Raw genomic sequence first — 21866 nt, forward strand, 5'->3', positions numbered from 1 at the left:
GGTGCAAGTCAGGACATCCTCAGCTCGGTACTCACCCATTTGTGAGGACAACCATCCTGCTTGTCCTGTGAGAAAGCAAATGTTGCTTACCTGATGTAACAGGTGTTCTCACAGGACAGCAGGATGTTAGTCCTCACGAAACCCGCCCGCCACCCCGCGGTGTTGGGTTTGTTTTGTTTTTACTTTCTAGGCACTGCCTGTAGCTTTGAACATCAGACTGAAGGGAGACCCCTGCTGGCTGCAGGGTCAGTGCCTTGCTGGGCATGCCCAGTAGGGGCCAGTCAAAGTTCTGTTTAAACTTTGACAGAAGTTTTCCGTGGTGGGCTCCATCCTCGATGTCACCCATTTGTGAGGACTAACATCCTGCTGTCCTGTGAGAACACCTGTTACATCAGGTAAGCAACATTTGCTATATCCTAAAGTGCCTCGAGGACTGGATTGAGAACCACTGTTTTATGGTTATTTCTTTTCAGAAAGTGTAGAGATATATTTTAAATTAAATCTTCAGTGGATAAGTAAGGTGATATTAAACTATTTGGTTTAACCTAATTGTGTTATTTTATTGGTATGTTCATTGTGTTCTCATGGAAATCACCCGGGAATTTTATAGTATGTTATTTTTAGCTTGTTACAGGATACTGGCAGGCTGAGAGCAGCACGGGAACCTATGTAAAGTTACAACAGCAAACCTGTTAATCTGTCTCCATCTGCTGGTTGGTGGACCTAATCCAGGCCTTTGGTCTGCCTGGACTCAAGGAAAGTAAATTATCAGGTAAGAACCAATGTCTCTAAATTTTTTACTGTGCACAAGAAACAAGGACTGAGTTAAGCATTCATTTTTTCTTATTGTGCATTAAAAATAAAGACTGATGAAAATACATTTGGAAGAATCCTGATATCCGTTATGATTCTGGGCTCATAACATGAAGTCTGTGTTCTCAGTTCCATATCAATTGTATTAAAATTTTGAACATATATTTTTTACAGGAACTTTTTGCAATTCTTTATTGGTCCTTTCAGCAAACATTGGTGGACTTTGGCAGTGATTGTTTATAATAATTAGGTGTTATTTTGGTGTCTTTCACTGTATTTATGAGGAGGAGTGTGAGGTAGGGGACTGCAAGTGACTTCTTTACACTTACGCCCAGGTGCTGCTGAACCAGGTGTGTGGGGATCTCATATCTGCCTGTGAGAAGCACATCTCCCACATTATCCTGACAGAAAATGGAGCTGGTCATCTGGATGAGGTGCTGCTGGTGAGTCCTGCTTCTTCTAACACTTGCTTTGTAAATATGCCTTGTGAGGATTCCAGTCTTGTCTTGCATTTTATATTTTTTAATCTAGAGAGCTAAAGCTTTGAACTTGGGAACATCTGGACTCCAAACCAAGCTCATGTCCACTGAACTAAAGAAACAGCTGAGCTACTTAACGGTCCCTATCTGTTACAAAGACTTGATGGCTCATGGCCTCCTTTCTCTGCTCCACCCTGTCCACATGTATGCATTCTATGTATAATGGTGTAGATTCATTTGTCTTTCTCTGGGAGCACATTCAGAGAGCAATGCTATTACCTTCTTTGCTTTTTAGGTGCGGCATCTCTTTACTCTTGGGGAGGCTGCCCAGCTGTGCCCAGCCAAAGTGGAGAAGAAAGTCTTCCTTCTGGTCCAGTCCATCTTGGCCTCTTCAGTCAACACAGAGCAGTGTGAGTGCCATTCAGCCTTTTTTAAAACACACAACAAAGTCAGGCATTGTGTTTGATATTGCTGTATATTCTGAGATGTAATTCTTTCTCTTCTCTGCAGCCATCAGCTCTCCAGAAGATGGCGACTTTTTAGTTTCTCAACCATTGTCTCAATTCAGAGGATCCACTATGTCTCCCCTTGTCCGAGCACATGCCTTTATTACACTGGGTAAGAACTGTTAGCGAACAGATATTTCTGTCGTATTTTACCTCTCTGCACTCTCCTAGGCCAGAATGTGACTTAAGCTGCAGAGAAGAACCAAGGAGATACTGGGGAATTCAGGACCTGTGAAGAAATTGCCCATTTAAGTCTTGGTTGGTTCTTGTAATAGGGAAGCTGTGCTTACAACATGAAGACCTGGCAAAGAAGTGCATTGCAGCCTTTGCACGGGAGCTGGAGGTGTGCGAGGACGTGGCCATCCGCAATAACGTGGTCATCGTGATGTGCGACCTGTGTGTCCGTTACACTACGATGGTGGACAGATACATCCCCAATGTTTCTGTGTGCCTGCGGGATAAGGATCCTTTCATCCGAAAGCAGACTCTTATCATGCTGACCAACCTCCTGCAGGTGAGAGTTCAGGAAGCGGCCAGATGTTGTCACGGTTTTCCAGTGGCAGCCCACCCCTGCAGGAAAACTAGTTTGTACAAGCAGTAAAGTGAAGTTGCTTACCTGTAACAGGTGTCTTCCATGGATAGCAAAACAAAGAGCCACACCAGATGGTGACACAATCCAGTGGTACTGAGTTGGTTTGTTTTTCGAAGGTCTAATTTCCTGAGCACACGCAGGTCTTCACGCATTAGTGCACAAATCTCCTCCAGGCTTTCTTCAAGCTTAGTAAACTTCCCGGGAAGGTGGGGAGGGGTTGGGTTGTTGCTTATTTTGCTGTCCATAGAGAACGCCTGTTAAAGGTAAGCAACTTTGCTTTCCCCATGGAGAAGCACAACAAAAGCCACACAAGATGAGACTCGCCCACCTGATGGTTGCGTTGAGCTAATTCTGAACTTCAGTGAATTTGTTGGCCACCCATCTTGTGATTTGCAGGAAGATAGTTTAGAATGCTTAAAATATTAAGTACTGTTTGACCAAATGAACTGCCCGTGCATGAATCCTTATTCAGACAGTGCTTTGCAAAAGTATGTATAGCTGACTATGTGGCGGCCTTGCAGAGATCTTGAATTGAAGCCAAGTTGTGATTTGCATTTGACGCAGCCATTGCTCAAACCTGATGCAGGGAACTTTGCACTCCCATGGATGTATAGCAATGAGAGAGACATTGTGTTAGCCGTTTTGATAGGGTCAGCTGTGTAAACAAACCTTTCCTTGGCTGCATCATTGATATGAAAAACTATACTTATTTTCTGAGTGTCTGCATTCTGTTCAAGTAAAACAAGAGGACTCCTGCAGTTTAAGGTATGTAATGCCTGTTCAGCCACTGACTCTTGTGGTTTAGGAAAGAAGGTCGGTACTATTATTTCTTGATTTATGTGGAATTGTGGATATTAGCTTTGGAACAAACTTTGGTTATGTTTTGAGGAGTAATGCATAAACAGACTTTCTTTGAATTCTTGTATGTAGGTTACTAATGCCTGTAGTTCATGTATTATTCTAGTTGATGTGACCACTATTAGAAACAAGGTTTTCCATGCTAGGAACTTCATATGCACAGTAATCATTAGGTCGAATGGAGATTTCATATATTGCCAACACAGTATTTAAGTTACATTGGGGTACAGGTGTTTTTTGAGCAGTGGTCTAAAGTTGTATAGATTCTATGAATTTATCTACTAAAGGTTGCTGGACATGGGTTTTCCTTCAATTGTGTTGATTAAGCTTCTAGTGCTCTCAAATGTAATCTGATGGAAATTATCTTTAATCCTGGGTCTACTGTAGACTTTTTGGTGTTGAACATTTGAAGGAGTCATTTCTTTGATTTGTGCACCAGGATCTTCTTGTGGCAGATTTTCTCAATGCCATTAGAATCTAATTTATTCTTTGTGGTAAATACAAATGTTTGTTGCTTTCAACATCCATGCTATTAATTCTAGAGACTGGTGATTGGGATGGATGACCACTGTCTCATATTGAATCAAGAGGTTGGGAATATTCCTAACTCTATGGGGGAACCTGCTGCCAGTCTGTTGAACCAACTTTGACAAGGCCAGCAGGGGTAATCAAAATCTTCTTTTGTCTTTAATTTCAGAATTTTTTGCTATTAATGAAAATTCCATAGAATTGCTATTAATCTTCATTCCATAGAATCAGAAAGGCATCTTTTGCTATTGATTCTTTTGATGGCCTTTTGAAACAATACCTTTGTAGTGTCTGAATGAATAGGAAAGCAAATAGGTCTATGCCTGGTGCACCCCAAGATGTGAACAGGTCGTGTAATACAAGTTTGAATGACCATTCGTATGATTTATTTAAAATATTTATTACTTGCCCCTCCCTTTGTTGGAGTGGGATACATGTCACATTCATAATAAAAACCGCAATTACACAATGAAAACAATAGTACAATACCTATCAGAAAAGCAAACAAAAACCCTAAATGGGGATAGACAGTCATGCCTAAGTGAGGCTCATAAATTGAGGAGGTAGTTAGGCTTGAGGAGACTGTGAGTCAAATGCTAACTTGAAAAGGTGGGGATTTATTTATTTACAATATTTATATACCGTCTTTCCAAAATATGATCAGGGCAGTTCACATCAATAAAAACATACATCAACAAGGGCATCATTACAAACTTAGACAATGGTATCAACTGCTTTTACTATATATTGTTATACCCATTTGATCTCATAGGCTTTTTTGAATGTCCTGGAGTCCTTGATTTCATGTATTATAGGAGGGAGTGAATTCCAGATGGAGGGTCTGGCTACTGAGAATGACCGCTATCAAGTTTCGTCGAGGCGGGCCTTGAAAGATGGAATGTCTGGGAGGTCTTGGTTTGCTCTTGCTGTGTGTAGTGGCGTGTCGATTTTAAGGGTAGATGATATCCATGGTGAAGTGAGCTCAATCTGTTGGCTATTTTGTTCTTTCCAGATAGGTAGATTCCAAAATGTGCATTCCCTTCTGGTTGCCCAAATGCATATATTCATGGTCTCTCTCTGCAGCGTAGGTAGGATACTGTTCCTCCCTGCTTGTTTATATAGAACATGGCTACTTTATCCGTCTGTATTTGTATAGTTTTGTTCTTCAGCCAAGGCTCAAATGTGTTTAGAGCCTTGGAAATCACTTTTAGTTCCAGAAGATTGATAATAAATATTCTTCTTTTGACCATTTTCCTGGTGTACAGATATTAAGATGTGCTCCCTATCTATGATTGAGATGGGGAGACTGGTTGGATTGCTCTTATGTGAATCAGTGATTTTAGCTCGCCTTGTATAATTGCTAGTTGATCTTTTAGATGCTGATGGTAAATCAGGGGTTTTGAAGGTGACAAGTTTTTTTGAAATTTAGGAAATATCCTTTTTTTTTTTTTCCGAAACCCAGTTGTCTCTTATCTGACATAACCAATAAAAGGAGTAAGAACATCAAAAGTTCCACAATATCCGTAAAGTTCAAAGCAAAGTTTTTATTGTATTCAGGCAAGCATAAAGTTCAAATTGTCAGTATCAAGCCAGAATATCTGTATCAGTGAATCAATGGTCCCCCGACGTGAGCCGTGTTTTGTAAAGACTGTGTCGGAAGGGAGCCTGACAAAACAGTAAAGATTAAAATCAAAGAGAACAGTTTAAAAATAAAATGGACGCACACATCTGAGGATACATATAAACAATATGACCGTGTATATTTTGTATTATATATTGTATATTATAATTCTTCAGCTTACCCATAAGATATAAGGAACTCAGGTCAAAATTAAGGATTGTAATCAAATAGCATTGAATCTGAAATATTATACAAAGTAGTGTAAGTACCCTAGAGCCTGCATCTATACAACAAAACCCTAAATACTAAAACTTTTAAGAAACTTACCCCCAAATAGCCAAGAAGGATCAAAATAGAGTTTGTAAAAGGATCAGCTGAACTGAAAATCATGTGGCATAAACTGTCATTTGCGCAAGATCGCTGGTTTAAAAAGCTGTGAAGGTGGACCAAACAACAAGCTTAGTGTAGTGTATGTAAAAGTGTGGCAGTATTTAATGAATCTAAAATCTTGGCTACTAAGCCAATCTCTTACTGACAGCTCGGACTTTTGATCTCATAACTATCAGTCTACCGATAGGACAATTTATCCTGCCCTCTAACTACAGAAATATCCTATTATCTATGAACCCTGTTTTTTCAGTATACCTTACTTGTAATATATCCTGCTGTTTGTTAGACTAATTTTTATGTCTGTTTCTCAGTCTGATTAATGTAATCTGTCAAATTTAAATGTAACTGGTTTGTTATAATGTAAACCGGAGTGAAGGCAACTCTGCTATACCTCGGTATATAAAAAAACGCTAAATAAATAAATAAATAAATGAATGAAACAGAAGCACAAATCAAAGGGAGTTAAGAAAAGAGGCGAGTTTAAGAAAAAATGGGTCATGAAAAGGCAGCATAAAAGTATCATTTCTTACCAAGAAATGCATTTCTAATCTAATAAGACTATCCAGGTCTAAAGAAAAAAGTGATCCTTTTACAAACTCTACCCTGTCATTTTGAATCTTGGTAAGCCCTGTATGTTTTGATACACTTTAGCGAGTACCCTCTTAAAGACTGTGATGTCTTTTTCCCTCGTTTCAGAACCAAGTAGTTATCCGTAAGATTGTTACATATTTTGACTCTTCTTGGCTATTTGGGGGTAAGTTTCTTAGGTTTTAGAATGTAGTTGTTTTTGTTGTATAGACACAGATTCTAGGCTACTTACACTGCTTTGTGTAATAATTCAGATTCAATGCTATTTGAAAACTGATACTTCACTTTTGATGCAACTCCATCATTGCTCTCAGCTTCAGCAGCAGGGGGTGGTGGGAAATTGGACTCAAACAGTAACCAACAAGTGCTCAGGCCTTGACGGTCTGGGAAGCTAAGTATGGGAGCTTGTTGGGCAGACTGGAGAGGCAGTTTGGTCTTTTTCTGCTGTCATTTCTGTTTGTTTCTATATGACTATAATCCTTAAATTTGACCTGAGTTCCTTGTAACATATGGGTAAGCTGAAGAATTATAATATACAATATATATATATATATATATATATAAATAATACAAAATACACAGTTTGCCGTATTCTGTTTATATGTATTCTCAGATGTATATGACCATTTTTTTTTTTAACTGTTCTCTTTGATTTTATTCTTTACTGTTTTGTCAGGCTCCCTCCCGTCACAGTCTTTACAAAACACAGCCCATGTCGGGGGACCATTGATTCGTTGGTACAAATATTCTGGCTTGATGCTAACAATTTGAACCTTCCTGCTTATCTGAATACAATAAGACATTGTGGAACTTTTGATGTCCTTCCTCTTATTGGTTATCCGTTTCTGATGGTCGGACTATCATTTGCCTCTTGTTATCGGACTCCAGCACTTTTTGAAGAATCTAAGCCTCACCCCTACTTCCAGGTCCGGAAATGGCAGTATGTTGGATTTGCATTAAAAAGATGTCCTAGATCTCTGGGAAGGCTGATTGCCTTGCCTTTGAGAGCTAGTGTGATTTTTGGCATCCAGATTGTGGCTGCTGAGTTTGCTGCTGTGGTTGGTGGTGCTGTTGTATGATTATTATTGGACATTGCCTGTAAACATAGTATCCTGATGACAGGAAGTGAGAGACTGAAGTGTAGTTTTTGCTTTTTATTGTTTCAACTGTCTCTTATTTTATTCCCAACTAAACACCAGTGCAAGGCATATCTGCCAGTTTTTCATGGACCTCTTCTAAAGCCTGACAGCCTTAGCCACGCTGATATTCTCGTTTTGATGATTGTTGTAGTTAACCTTGTAGCAGTATCAAAGGAGTCATAAATTGAGCATGTGATATGTTTTCGTATCTGCTATGATCTCATTGTAGGCTTGTTACTCTTCTGGCAATATTTGGATATTTCTTGTAATTTCTCAAGGTTATTATAAAGGTATTGGCTCATCTGTATCCATTGGGTGGCAATTCTGGCTTGCAAGGTATCACCTTGAAATCCCATTTTCCCAACCATATTGAGTTCTTGGATCTTTTTCTGGAGGTGAATTTGAATAGGTCTTTGTCGTCTTTGCTCTTTTCATCAGATTCCACAGAGATAGTCATATGGAAGCTTTATCCTTTCACAATGTGGACATCTTTGAATCCTGTACTTTACGTCAGTGTTCTTTGCTACTGGTAGTCCAGTGAAAGATGTTTTCCAGAGTTTTGTTTGTACCTTCATAAGAGGTTAATGCATAGGTAGCGCTTCATATTGCTTTGGAGATTGAGTGAATCTTAGGATTCCTTGTCATTTGTTTATTTCCTCTGAATCCTCTTTCAAGCTGAATAGTATTGCTTCTGACATTTGTTTTGTAGAAAATTTGTATATCTGGAGTCTGTGTTAAACTCCTGGGTTGTTCTGGTGTCAACTCAGATGATAGATCTGGAGACAACACATCAGCCCATAACTTCTGCACAAAGGTATGACACTCCTTTTATTGGTTGCTGTGGTAGGATGTCTGGAAAAAATGTTTCTCTACCTGAGGCTCAAGTGTAGGTGAGCTAAATATCATTCAGTGTTTCTGTATGTTTTCTCTTTTTGGTGTGGTGGGGTTTTTTTTTTGGTTTGGTTTTTTTTGTGGTGCTTTTTTTGTGTTTTTTTACTACCTTGATGAGATCCTAGGAAGAACTTGATGAAGTTGTTTTTTGTGGTGAGCAGCTGTTTGTGCCAAGGTTTCGGCTCCAAATGCTCAGTTGCACTTTTTTCCCCGCACTGGTGATTCTCAGCACCAGTGCCTCAGCATTGATGGTGACTTTCTCTCCACCTATGTTTCTGCACCAACTTTCTTCAGTGCCTCTTGGTTGCAGCATTTTGGCACCAGCGGGTCTGCACTATGTCTCTTCAGCACAGATGTGTCTGGACTCTGACGTTTAAAAGCCAAACGGTTCAGCACTCTCTCTCTCTCTCTCTCTCTCTCTCTCAGGCATGGGCATATTTTGGCTTTGAGCCCATGGAGCCACTGCTTCTATCCCTGCCAACTCGCAACTTTTGCAGTCCTGAATAGGTTGGGGGGGGGGGGGGTTGTTTGTTTTTTTAACTGTTTTATGTTGTCTCAATATCCCTGGATGCTCATAACTGAGTCAGAGTTCACGGTATATGACAGCCCTTGAGTCATGATCCAGTCTGAAGCATTTTAGACTGCATCTGCAAATCCATTATATATATATTTTTTAAAAGGACTGTTTCCCTTTTCCATTGACACTTCAAATTTTCGTGGATGCTGTGCGAACGAACATTCCAGCCATTCGCCAAGATGGCGCAATGAGACTGACAAGTCTCGCACACGGGGACACTAGTGTGGAAAGATCCTTACGTGCGCAGACAAAGAATTAGAGTTTTCTGGGATCTTGGAGAAAAACAAACTGACTCGGGGCTGTTGGATGACGTCACCATCTTGTGTGGTTTTTGTAGCGTTTGTCCATAGAGAAAAGGTTTTTGCAGTCATTGAATGTGCAGCCACAGTAGATGGACGGATAACTGATATTAGTTCAGTTTATTTGATATACTGCCTTTCTAACAAAATCAATGATTTACAAATTAAATCTCATGTTTAAATGTAATACAAAATCATGTTTAGGAAAGATTTTGTGCTCTGTCACCCACTGATGTTCAGCGATAATGGGTTGTCCAGTGAGCTCTAACTCCAGCATTTCTTTTGTTCAAGTGTGCAGATGTTAGGGCTGTAACTTTTTCTGCTATGAGTGTTTGTGGGTGTTTTCATGGTTTTAGCTTATCGGCAATGATTTATGATGTGACTTAGTCTGTTTTGCCTGCAGGAAGAGTTTGTGAAGTGGAAAGGTTCTCTGTTCTTCAGATTCATCAGTGTGGTGGTGGATCCAGACCCTGATATCTCCAGGTATAGATAGTATGTAGCAAAATGCATTTCAGCTCCATCCGCTGTTATGTCATTAGACCTTTTCTGTAACTTTATTTTTCCATTAAAGGGGCCGATTCTAAGCACTATAGCAGTTGTGTGGAATATTCTAAAGAACGACCAATAAATTGGACATTAGTAAATTTTATTTCCTTATCTTGCTATGTCAGTTCAGACTAGTGGGTTATGTCCCTCTTCTAGCAGAGGAAGATACTTCTCTTTGATGTCATCACTGCTAGATGTGTAGTGCAAGCCAGAAAGTTACCAATATTCTCTGCCTCCAGCAAATGGTAGGACGCACTCATGGTGCAGCATGAATACTGGATCTTGGCCTTGCTTGCCTTTCTTTATAGGCAGAATCCCTCTAATTTCAGGCCCAGGCACCTGATTTGCCCAGGTTAGCATGTCCTAGTTCTAGACTCCCAGCCGAAGAAAGGGCTTGATAGTCTGAGGGATTTGTAATTTGGCAGTAAAATTAAAAAAAAAAAAAAAAATTGGACAAAGGAGAAACGGAGGTTTAAGCATCCTCTGATCTGCCACCCTCCTTTCTGCAGTGGAGCCTTGCAGAAAAAAAAGAGAAAAGGACTCTGCAGCTCTGGAGGAGTTTGCAGGAAGGCTGGTGAGTATGGCTGCTGGAATCTGGCCAATCAGCATTGCAAGAGTGCTGTTTGGGGTGGGGATAGTTTTTGTATTGGTCATAAGGGGCCCCGCTTCCCATGCACATTGTCATTGCTATGGATAAGGAGCGGGGCCATCTGTCTGTGGCCTTCTGCCACACAAGGCTTTTATGTGCAACTTGCCTGAAAAGTGATACCACAAGAAGTGTCTAGGGCAGCAGGGTCGTTCGATAGAGCGTCCGCTGCCATTGGGCAGGCGTTCTCTTCCCCCAACCCTGATGATAGGTGTTAGGAATCTGCTGCTCGGAGTTAGCAATCTGTTAGGAATCTGATGCCTGATGGGAGGAGCAATCAGATAGTAGTTATATATGAGAGTTGAGGGTGGATCCTTGGACCAGTGGCAGATGACCACACCCCCGAGAGGGACCACTGGTCAGGCTCAGAGTTAGGAGACAGACACACACTAGTTCTTTATTAGGCAGTATACTGAACCACCAGAGGTGGCAGTAGTGAGCTGGAATGCCCGGCTGGGCTGTAGTCCCTCAGATACTGGAACAGTGATCCCTGGAGGCTGAGCTGTAGAGAAACTGAAATATAGTGAGTAGGCAAGGTAAGCAGAGTTCATGAACTGAACCAGATGGTAACACTCACACAATGTCTCATAGAAGCCCAGGAGCTGGAATGTATAGGTCCTCGAGGAGCGAGTACCTGGTTCCAGGGAAAGCTCAGAGAGAACGATGGTAACTCACTGATGTAGTTGAGATAGTTGTTAGTGAAGACTTCAAGGCAGAAGAATATACGAAGTAAGTCTGGGATGAGGGCCCTCGGAGTGAGTACCTGTTCCAGACTGTCTCCTGAAAAAAACAAGGAGAGAGCGAGGCCCCCGAGGAGCGGGTACCTCTGGTAAGTCCGAGGAGGCAGAGTAGCTTAGACAGACAAGGCGAGTCCGTTGTGAATCCTGGCTAACTCGATCTGTTAGCAAATTCCAAGACCTTAAATATCCGTCACAGGGGACGCCCCCGAGGTTTGCACCAATGCCGGTATTTCAGTGGGGGCTGCGCGCGCCCCTAGGCCTCCAGGAAACATGGCGTTTGCAGCGTCGAGCCGGTCCGGGAACGCCCAAGGGTCCTCGGCAAATGGCTGCTGCGGCAGCCAGTCTTTCCACGGACGGAGAGGGAAGCGCCAAAGAGGTAAGGAGGGCGGAGAGAGGGTGTCGGGCACCGACAGACACAACAATAGGATGGAGGTTGCAAATCTGGCGTTTTCAGTGGGATCTTCTGCCATTTTGGGGAATCAAAGCACAGGACCAAAAGGCTCCATGGCTCTCCTTGGCCAGGTGTCAGACCCTCCAGTACTGGTATCAGTGACTATTCTTGGCAGTGAGGCTCCTGTGGGAGCTGGTGCTTCTGCCTTAGGTGACTTCATGCTGGAGTCTTTTTTAGACTATTCCACCAGGCTTTTTATAGTATCCAAAAGCCTAAATAGAGAGGAATAGCTGCTTCTGCATTGCAGTTGTTGCACAGGTCTGCAATAAAAGGCTTCCGTGTCCCTTAAGAGGGCCAGGGTTCATTTTAAGTCTGAGGAAGCCTCTCCCTCTGGGTACAGGGAGCGTTTTTCTGAGGATCTAGACGATTTTATGGATGCGGGCAGCAATGTGACTTTAGAGGAAAGTGAGGTTCCCTCAAACACAGAGTTCGTTCCATAGAGATGAAGTGACGTTCCTCATAGTTAAATTAGTTGCATCCCTTAGAATCTCAGAGCCTAAAATGGAAGAAGCCCCTGATTGGACCCTTTCCTTAAGGGGCTCCACAAATCTGCCAAGGCATTCCCCTTGCACTTAGATGTTAGCAGAATGGGAATCTCCAGAGTCTGAGCTCAAGGTTGTTAAGCTTTTTAATAAGCTGTATCAACATCCTTGTTTCAGATGCCATGAATACATGGCATCTGCATTCCTGTTCATACCCAGATCAGTCCAAACAAGTGGTTTTGAATCCCTATCAGCAGATGGAGGCAGAGAACAAAACTTGGAGACACTGCTACATGACCGAGAGTGCCACCTGCAGTCCCTCAGTATTTCTCTGTCTCCAGCAGATGCTAGAGGTGCAAACCTGCAGTTCTGACTGAAATTTTGGACATAAGTTGGAGTAGCTCCTCGAGGTGCTGGGTTCCTTTGTGGGCCATCCCTCGGGTAGAGCCCTGCCTGCAGTGGCTCACTGCGTTCCGGAGACCTTGTTAGTCAGGGGACTGGCTCCCAATTTGTCCTCTAAGTCCCCTCCTGCCACTCACTGTCTCTTTCAAGGGAAGAACTCTTTTGTTCTTTTCAATTAAGTTTAATAAAAAAAAAATGTAAAGAAAAGAACCAGGGAGATTAGAATCGGTCGGCAGCTTAGTGTCTGGGGCGGGAGCTGTTGGAGTTGGCAGGGGTTGGAGAGGGCCTTGTTAGTAATTTCCCCAGCGGGGAAAATCCTGTGGTGTGCGACAAGGTCTTGGTGTGCGTCCCCCGGGCCACCACAATTTCCCACACACCGCTTGAGATTGTGCGACCTAGCGGAGTGCTCGCATGGTGTGGCCTACTGTAGGACGGCAAGTTCAGGCTGCGTTGCACTGTCTATCGCGTGGCTCATGTCAGCGAATACACGCATGGCGGCGTCCAGGGCCTGCAGACTTTTGTCTGCCCGGCTTGATTCCTGTGGCTTCTACAGTAGTTGTGCTTCGGGGGCACAGGGAGCCTTTGCGGAGGGTGTAAGGGCCAGGAGGGCCTCCCGATCCTCTGAGACCATGGCAGTGGTGCGGGGGGAGGGAGCCTCCGTTTCACTCATGCCCACAAGGGGTCGTGACCAGTGGCAGAGGAAAGCCAGGAAGGGAGTGCAGACTCAGAGGACAGTCTAATAGCACAGGGGGCCAATGATCTGGAGGAATTCTCTCTGGAGTTTGTCCTGCTTTTACATAGAGCCTTCCTGGCAAGGAGGGTTGCAGGGGAGGAGAGTTCCAGGGGAAAGCTTCCACTCTCGTCCAAAAGGCCAAGGTTGGCAGCGACAGGCAGTTCTGAAAATCTGCTCAAGCACCTGGGGTCGTGCACTGAGGCGGAGGGAGACCCCAGGGACTCGGATGACATGCCGGAGGACCCTGTGTCACCACAGGGAGTGGATCCGGACGTGCAGATTCTTGATCCTGATGTGAATAAGGATGATCCAGTCTGGATGAGGGCCCAGTGACTGAGGGGGATGACCCTTGGGTGGTCCAGCTGTTTAAGAAAGAGGAGCTCTGTCCTCTCATCCCTCAGGTGTTGGAAGACACCAAAGTCCCTCACCAGTCTATAGTTTCTGGATCATTACTGGAGCCCTTTTTAAACACTGAGGGCTCTCAAAGCACTGAGTTTTCCACCTTTTGAGACCCTGAAAGATACTAGCATCAAGGAACTTAGTTTAAAATGTGTCTGCAGGAATCCTTTTCCTGTATTTTCTGTGGATTGTCTCCATCCGTCCATTTCCTTCCTTTTTGCCAAAGGTACTCATCCATGTTTTATCTCAAGCAGCTAGTTTCTTTTCCATCTTTTTCCAGAGAGGAATGTCAGGGGAGCAACAAGTTCTTACGGTTCTTGAATGTCCATCAGATTCTCCTGAGGTAACTGGAAGTCACTAATTCCTTGTTCAGATAGGATATTTGTCTTGTTCGAAGGCATCCGCAAGGGCAATATGGCATCCAAGCCTACTCTCCTTGATCCATCTAGCTAGACTATAGCAACAGCGCATTTGCTCAAGGGACATTGGGTTCCAGAAGTCTTTTGGGTCCATTCTACTAGAGCGCAGTTTACTTCTTGGGCCTAATCTATGGCTCTAGCACAAGAGGATATTTGTAAGGCAGCTACCTGGTCATCTTTACACTTGTTTGTCAAGCATTGCCAGTTTGATGTTTGGGCAAAAGAGGATGCAGCCTTCGGCACTGTTTTCTCAAGGTGGCTGTTTCTTCCCCTCTCTCATGATCGTTCAGCTTTGGTACTAGTCTGGACTGGTGTAGCAAGATTAAAAAAAAAAAAAGGAGAAAGGAGAAATTTTCTTAACTGTTAATTTTCTTTTCTTAGTTCTGTACATCAGTGCAGGATCTACCAGGAAGTTCAGCTGATGAACAGATGCAGTGTTTTCCTTAGTTTCCAGGAGGAGTTGAGGTGGAAAATCTGGCGTGCAGCTATCTTTCAGTTCAGTAGGGTATTCTCCTCTATTTCTTATTAATGTTGATACTCTCCTATGTTGTGTTTGTGGGAAAGATGGTTATCAGAGGGTCTGGTCTGTTTCTCCATGTCAAATGAGTGCTTTGTTAGAATGCTAGGAATTTTCCGGACTTACACCCACCCGTCTGGCAGTGATGACATCACAGGAAAGTCTGTGTTCTCTGTCTCCATCTGTTGGTAGGGAAACCGAACATACTAGTCTGAACCGGTATAGCAGGAATAAAGGGGAGAAAATTAACAGGTACGAATTTCTTCTTGTGCATGGAATTGCCACTTTCTGCATAGCCTGTACTGTTCACACTATAATGGATTACTTGTTATATTGTATTGTTTTTGTTGTGTTTTTACCAGCGGGAAAGTGATATTGTTAGAGGGAGGCTGGGGCGATCATACAAACTAACACTTTAAGAAACTGCTAACCCTGGCGCTCTGAGTAACTATTGGTTGCTTCTCTTACCCCTGGTGGTCCCTCCCCCCCTCCCAAAATCACCTTAGATTCTTGTGTATCCCTCCTTCATGTTTTTATATTGCAGGTTTGGGGAGTTCTGTCTGGTGCACCTGTTACTGAAGAGAAATCCAGTCATGTTCTCACAGCATTTCATTGAGTGCATTTTCCACTTCAACAGCTATGAGAAACATGAGAAGTACAATAAGTTCCCTCAGTCTGAACGGTCAGTACGAAATCATCAGCAATGATTATAAAAGTGTTGTAGGGCACATTTTGTATTCTAGCTGCTTACAGATGTGTTGGATTTGTGTGTTTGAGTAATGGTTCATTCCAAAGATCCCAGCATAGTGTGCTGGCCTCAGTCCTGGTATCTCTGCTCTTTCCTAACGTTTTGATCTGCTTAACAGAGAGAAGAAACTTTTTTCTTTGAAAGGGAAGGACAACAAAGAGAAGCGAATGAAGATCTACAAGTTTTTGCTGGAGCACTTTACAGATGAGCAGAGGTTTAACATCACTACCAAGCTCAGCCAAAATGTGCTAGGTATTTACAGGAGGCTATGGGAGGGCTAATCTACTCTCACAGCAAAATAAAATTAGCTAAAAGAAAACCAGTTGGGTAGACACCATCTGTCTGAAAGTAACAGATGGTTAAACATTCAGGCTGGCAAATGTCTTATGGTCCTTTACCCAGGCAAGGTAATTTGTTTGCTGTGAGAAAAACAGAGATTAAGCAATCTGATCAAGAAGATGAAATTTGAACCTATGGGTAGGTCCTCACATGTCAGTCTTGGTCACTCAGCTCATTCTAGTAGTCTGAACTTTTATTATACTACTAAAGCTCTTTATCATTGGGTCACCCTCTTCATGGGATTATTCCAACTCTAGAACTGGGTATCTTCTAAGGCCAGTCTGAAGTCTTGGTTTTGTAAATTTATTTTGCTTTTAAAGGAGTGTATATATTGGTTATTTTATCATATAAGTATAGAAGCTCTCTGCAATTTTTTCTAGTCTACTTGGTATTTCAGGCAGAAATAGCTTATTTAACTTACTAAGATGAAAGCATTTATAGATGCAACTTGTAAAAAAGCCCATCCAAGGATGGGGAAAGACTGTGACGTGCAGTAAGAGTGGAACTGAGATGTGTAGTAGTAGAAACTGCACGCTGAGCTCTGGTGTACAATGCGGTTGTAGAGAATGGATTGACTATTCCGAGAGGGGTGGAACTGTAGAGTATGGCCGGAGAGGGGCGGAGCTTAAGTTCTGTATGTGGTAGTAGAGTGGATTAGACCAGGGGTTCTCAGCCCAGTCCTTGGGACACTTCTAGCCAGTCAGATTTTCAGGATATCATCAAGGAGTATGCATGAAATAAATTTGCATATAGTGGGGGTAGTGCATGCAAATCTATTTTATGCATATCCATTGTAAATATCTTGAAACCCTGACTGGCTAGGTGTATCCCGAGGACTGGATTGAGAACCACTAGATTGGACAATACTGAGTGACATGGGCAGAACTGGAGAGTAAGGCAAAGCTGAAGAGTCCAGGGAAAGATGTGTGGAGTTCAATTCCCATACAGGGAGAAGGGTGGAGCTTAAGAGTATAGGGAGGGGGAGGGCAGGAGCTCAGGTTGCATGCCAACTATGTAGGTGTGGAGTAACTTTCCTTTTTATTATAGTTTGAAAATTGTCCCTATAGAGCATTTTATCTAACAGCCCGCATTGCTGTAAATTTATGGGTACTTCTTACCCACGTTCTGCATCAATTTTCAGGTGAAAGATTTTCTATGAAAATTGCCCAGGGAAAAGTATCTGAAGTTCCTGTTCATACCCCAGATTATTCCAGACTCCTGGGTTTTGCTTCCCTGCCAACAGATGGAGACAAAGTTTCACTGCCACATAATCTAGTGTGCCACTTGCAGTCCCTCAGTTTTTCTCTGTCTCCAGCAGATGATAATGGTGTAAAACCTGCAGTCTAGAGTTTAAAAAAAAAAGATGAAGGTTTTCTAGTTCCTCCCAGGGGTATGTTATGTCCTGGTGGGGCCATCCTCCTGGTTTGAGGTGGACGAGCAGGGGGTTGTGAGCCTTGTTCATAGCTCGGTCCTGGATTCCGTGGGGGTGTAAATATGGTGGTCCAGATCCCTATTCATCAGTGAGACAGCGTTCAATTCCTCTGACAACTCTGCATTTCGTCAGCCTGGCGAAGGAGGGAAGTATCTTCTTTCATTGTTTGTATCGGAGCTGAGGCGGCATTAAAGTTTTTATTAAAAAAAAAAAAGTGTGTGCAAGTTTGCCGGCCTCGCAGTGTTAAGCAGACGATCGCAGTAGAACTGTTCACCCACTACCCTTTCTGAGGCTTAGTGAAGGGAGAATGTTGGTAGCAGCGTGCAGCTCCGGGCCATGTGGTAATGGCGCGCGACAAGAATTGCCTATCATGTCACATCAAGTCTCGGGCTGGCTTGTTCTCCATGTGCATATCTGGAAGGCTCTTAGGGTTTTCCAGCACTGCTTCCAAGGGTAAACTAGCCCTGCGGGTGTCTGGATCTACTGCTGAAGTTTTCCCTGTCAACATAAGAACAGCAGCCATATTGGATTCTTTGTCAGTCAGCAGGGAAGGGCAGTAGATTCCCCACCTCAGTTGTTGGCCAAGGTTCCCAGCCCCAAGGAGGGGCAAGGGGGCTCTGGCTATCTCCCTGTGGATCAGGATTCTGATGAATCCCAGGTTTTTTCTGCTGATTTTATGCTGCTGATGCATAAGGCATGTTTAGCTAGGGAGGCAGCAGGGGGATAGAAACCCACAGCCCAAGTCTATCTGGTTTAGGTTCATGACCAGTGAAGAGACCCTTCTAGAGAAAGGAAGTGATCGAGTGTTGTATTTTGGGTCTTTCCTCTCATACAGATGATACCGGGAGGGATATTGAGGGCTCTGAAGCTGCAGCGGAGGATTCCCTGAGAACAGAGTCAGAGCATGATGGGGTGGACCCGAATAACTGACCAGAAAAGGTTCCTGAGGCCGAGGGAGATGAGCCTAATGTGGTGCTGTTGTGACCGTCGCTGCCCGACGTCTCCACTACGCCCACCTTACCTCTTTGGCGACTCCCTCTTTGCCTGTTGGAAGTTTGGCTACAGCGGCGTCATCTTGCCGATCTCCTCCGGCGTCCCCGGACCGGCTAGACGCTGCACTGCGCCATGTTTCCCAGCAGCCTAAGGGCGCGGCGCGGTACCAGCAGTGGCGCGAACCTCAGGGGCGTCCCCCTGAGGTGATGTCATCCTCACCGGATATTTAAGGTCTCTGAAATCGCTAACGAATAGAGTTAGCAAGGGCTTTCCTCCAGGTATTGGCGGATAGGATTCGCTCTCCGCATACCTTGCTACTCTGCCTGGGCTGGATTTACAATCCAGCCCAGTTTAGGTCTCTGGGCTGGATTGTAAATCTGGCAAAGATCCATCTTGTTCTCTGTCAAACACTGGAGAATCTGAGGGCTTGGATCCACACATGAGAAGGAAGAGTTTCTCACAGAGAGGATGCTGAAGTTGGGTCAGAGTCATCACCTGTTAGGGCTTTCGATGCCTAGGATCCAGGACTATTTACAGGTTCTGAGCTCTAAGGCATTGACATTGGAGTTGGTGGCTTGGGGTTTGCACATATGTGGCCTTTACAGAAAGCTCTTCTCTCCCAGTGGAGTCAGTTATTGGAGGAGTTTCATCTTCCCTTTCCCTCGAGGGGGAAGGCAGAAACAGTCTTTCATGGTGGCTTATTCATGATAATCTGAAGCGTGGTGTGGAATTGGAGGTTCCGGATTGGGTGATGGCCACCAGCCATGCCAGCCTTTTGGGCTCGGGGGCATTGTGTCAGGATCAGTTGGTGCAGGGCCAGTTGTCGAAGGAGGCATCATGGTCTATCAATCAGAGACGAGTGGTGCATTTTGCATTGCTTGCCTTTTTACCATGGTTACACAGCCATCCAGTGCAGGTTCTGTTGAACAATGCAATGACTATGGCCTATATCGACTGGCAGGGAGGAACCAAGCCTCTAATGGTGGTTCAGGAGGCCCAGGAGTTGGCATTTGGAGCATCTGGCGGCATCTCATGTCGCCGGGATGGACAATGTTCATACGGATTTTCTAAGTCTGAGAAAACTAGACCCTGGAGAGTGGGAGCTGTTAGACAGCAATGTGTCTCATTCACAACAAATGGTTTTATCCCCATGTGGATTTGATGGTGACCAAACAGAACACCAAAGCTTCTCATTTTTACAGCTGCCAAAGAGAACATGGGGCAGAAGGAATCTATGCTCTTATTCTTCCATTGCCTCGAGGCATTCTTCTTTCTTTCCTCCATGGCCACTGGTGGGCAAAATGCTACAGTTGATAGAGAATCATCCAGGCAACATGATTCTGGTGGCTCAGGAGTAGCCATGTTGTCCATGGTTCATAGATCTGGTCAAAATGGCCATAGATGGGCCAATGAGGTTTAGCCATCTGTCAGATCTTCTGTGCCAGGGTCCAATATTTTCAGAATAGGTGGCTCACTTCTGTCTCGTGGCCTGTCTTTAGAGAGGAGATGGCTAAGTTGGAGGGGATATTCTGAAGAAATTACCACCATCCTATTGCAGGCCAGGCAACCTTCAAATAACCTTAGTTTAGGTGAGGATTTGCAGGATTTTTGAGTCCTGATGTACCATTGAGTGCTTCTTATTCAGGCTACAGTGTCGCATATTTTAGCTTTTCTGCAGAAGGGTTTGGTCAAGGGTCTGGCCTTTTACTCTGAGAGTGCAAGTAGCGGGCTTGGGCTGCCTTCAGGGTAAGGTGCAAGGATATCCTCTATCTGCGCATCTAGATGTAATATGTTTTCTTCGGGGAGCGAAGAATTTGTTTCCTATGGTGAGAACGATTTGTCCCTCTTGGAATCTTAATTTGGTGCTTAGGGGAATGTGTGAGGCTCCGTTTGAACCACTGAAGCGGGCTACCATAAAAGACTTAACTCTGAAGGTAGTTTTGGTGGCTGTTTGTTCAGGAGAATCTCAGAGCTTCAGGCTCTTTCGTGCCAAAATCCTTTTCTGCAGATTTCAGAGTCTGGGGTATCATTACGCACAGTGCCTTCCTTTCTGCCAAAGGTTGTTTCAGCGTTCTATCTTACTCAGACTGTGAACTTCCGGCTTTTCCAGATTTAGATTTAAGGCGGGCATTATTGAGGTATCTTAAGATTACTAATGATTTTCGGAGAACGGATCACCTCTTTGTGCTGTGCAGTGATCCAAAGAAGGGGTGTAAAACTTCAAAAGCTACAATTGCACATTGGCTAAAAGAGGTTATTGGCTTGGCTTATATTTGTAAGGGCCATCCTTTGCCTGAGGGTTTACGGGCTCACTCGACTTGTTCTCTGGCAATCTCTTGGGCCAGGCCCCAACAGGTGTCTCCGCAGGAGATTTGCAGGGTAGTTACTTGGAAGTCATTGCGCATTTTTATCGGACATTAACTTGGATGTCTGGGCTCCGGATTCCATGGGATTTGGTGAGTGTTTTATGAGCAGGACTCTCAGGTTCCCACCCTGTTTAGGGGAGTCTGGACTGGACTATGTACAAGAAAGGAAAATTGATTCTTACGTGTTAAACTTCATTCCTGGAATACCACAAATCAGTCCAGAGAACCCACCCATAGGGGGGAAGAGCCTTCTGCTTGTACCAATATTTTGTATGTAATGCAGAGTTGTTGATGATTTCAGTGCTATTCTACTTTGTTTATGGGAATGAGTTCCATTTTTGTTTACAGCTTCACCTCCCTCCTGCTCGGTATGGGAGTTAGAATTCAAGGTTCTTAGTGCAAGTGCATTTGACATCATCTTGGCTTGGGTACAGGTCAATACTGAGGGGACTGCAGGTGGCACACTAGGTTATGTTTCAGTGAAACTTTCTCTGTCTCTAACTGCTGGTAGGGAGGCAAAACCCAGGAGTCTGGACTGGTATTACAGGAATGAAAATTAGCAGCTAATAACCAATTTTCCTGTTTGTATCTACTTATTCTGCAGATACTTTTTCTGGTCAAAATCACATGCATGGTTTTCAAAACTGTAGTGTTCTTCCCCCCCCCCCCCCGACTTTTCACCCTGAGAATGTCCCCACTGCAGTGCGTATGAAAGTACATGGATAATTTTCAGACAACTGACTGCAGGATTTTACCTGCAGAAATTTCTTTTGAAAATTGCCCTCATTGTATGTCTGTGGTCCTGAAAGCTTGCAAACATACTCAACTTTGGAAAATGTTTATGCAAGTCCAATAAAAGATATTGCAACACTGAATATGAGCTAGTATCTCTACTCATATTTTTGAAAAGATGAGTGAGGGGGGATGGTGGTTCTAAGGCTGATGAAGACTCTGCATTAGTAGCGGAAGGCCTTCTCTTTTCCATTTTCCTCACAGCTTGCTTTGTGGATGGAATTCTCCCCCTGGATATGGAAGCCAATGACTTGCTGTCAGACACCTTCAATGTCCTGAGTTGCAAGGAGATCAAACTGTCAGCCATGAGGTCAAAGCCAGGCGAGGATATACAGCCTGATGATGATGAAATGGCCATGGCCAATGCCGTTATGCAGGTTGCACAGAAGAAACTCATTTCCCAGGTATGCACAGCCAACTCTTACTATGACCTTTGAGTCCAGGCCATGTCTTTCTTGTGAGGTACTGAGCATACACTTGTTTTGTGACATTAATTGCATGGTAATTTATGTAAAAGGTGGTATCTGTAATGCAGTATTCCTCTTCATGCAGGCAGAGCAGTCCATTCAAACCAGCAGAT

At 43.7% G+C, this 21866-nt stretch overlaps 1 protein-coding gene across 1 annotated transcript in view; it reads left to right on the plus strand.

Moving 5' to 3' along the window:
* NCAPD3 (non-SMC condensin II complex subunit D3) overlaps positions 1 to 21866 on the plus strand; it is a 112038-nt gene that overhangs the window by 74648 nt on the left and 15524 nt on the right. The window contains exons 20-27 of the mRNA XM_029573252.1: positions 1149 to 1256; positions 1588 to 1702; positions 1803 to 1910; positions 2074 to 2312; positions 9685 to 9764; positions 15161 to 15298; positions 15483 to 15616; positions 21491 to 21690. Of these exons, the coding sequence (XP_029429112.1) occupies positions 1149 to 1256; positions 1588 to 1702; positions 1803 to 1910; positions 2074 to 2312; positions 9685 to 9764; positions 15161 to 15298; positions 15483 to 15616; positions 21491 to 21690 (1122 nt within the window). The remainder of the gene's footprint in view (positions 1 to 1148; positions 1257 to 1587; positions 1703 to 1802; positions 1911 to 2073; positions 2313 to 9684; positions 9765 to 15160; positions 15299 to 15482; positions 15617 to 21490; positions 21691 to 21866) is intronic.

The sequence above is a fragment of the Rhinatrema bivittatum genome, chromosome 12 (genome assembly GCF_901001135.1).
Source record: "Rhinatrema bivittatum chromosome 12, aRhiBiv1.1, whole genome shotgun sequence".
Classification (NCBI taxonomy): Eukaryota; Metazoa; Chordata; class Amphibia; order Gymnophiona; family Rhinatrematidae; genus Rhinatrema; species Rhinatrema bivittatum.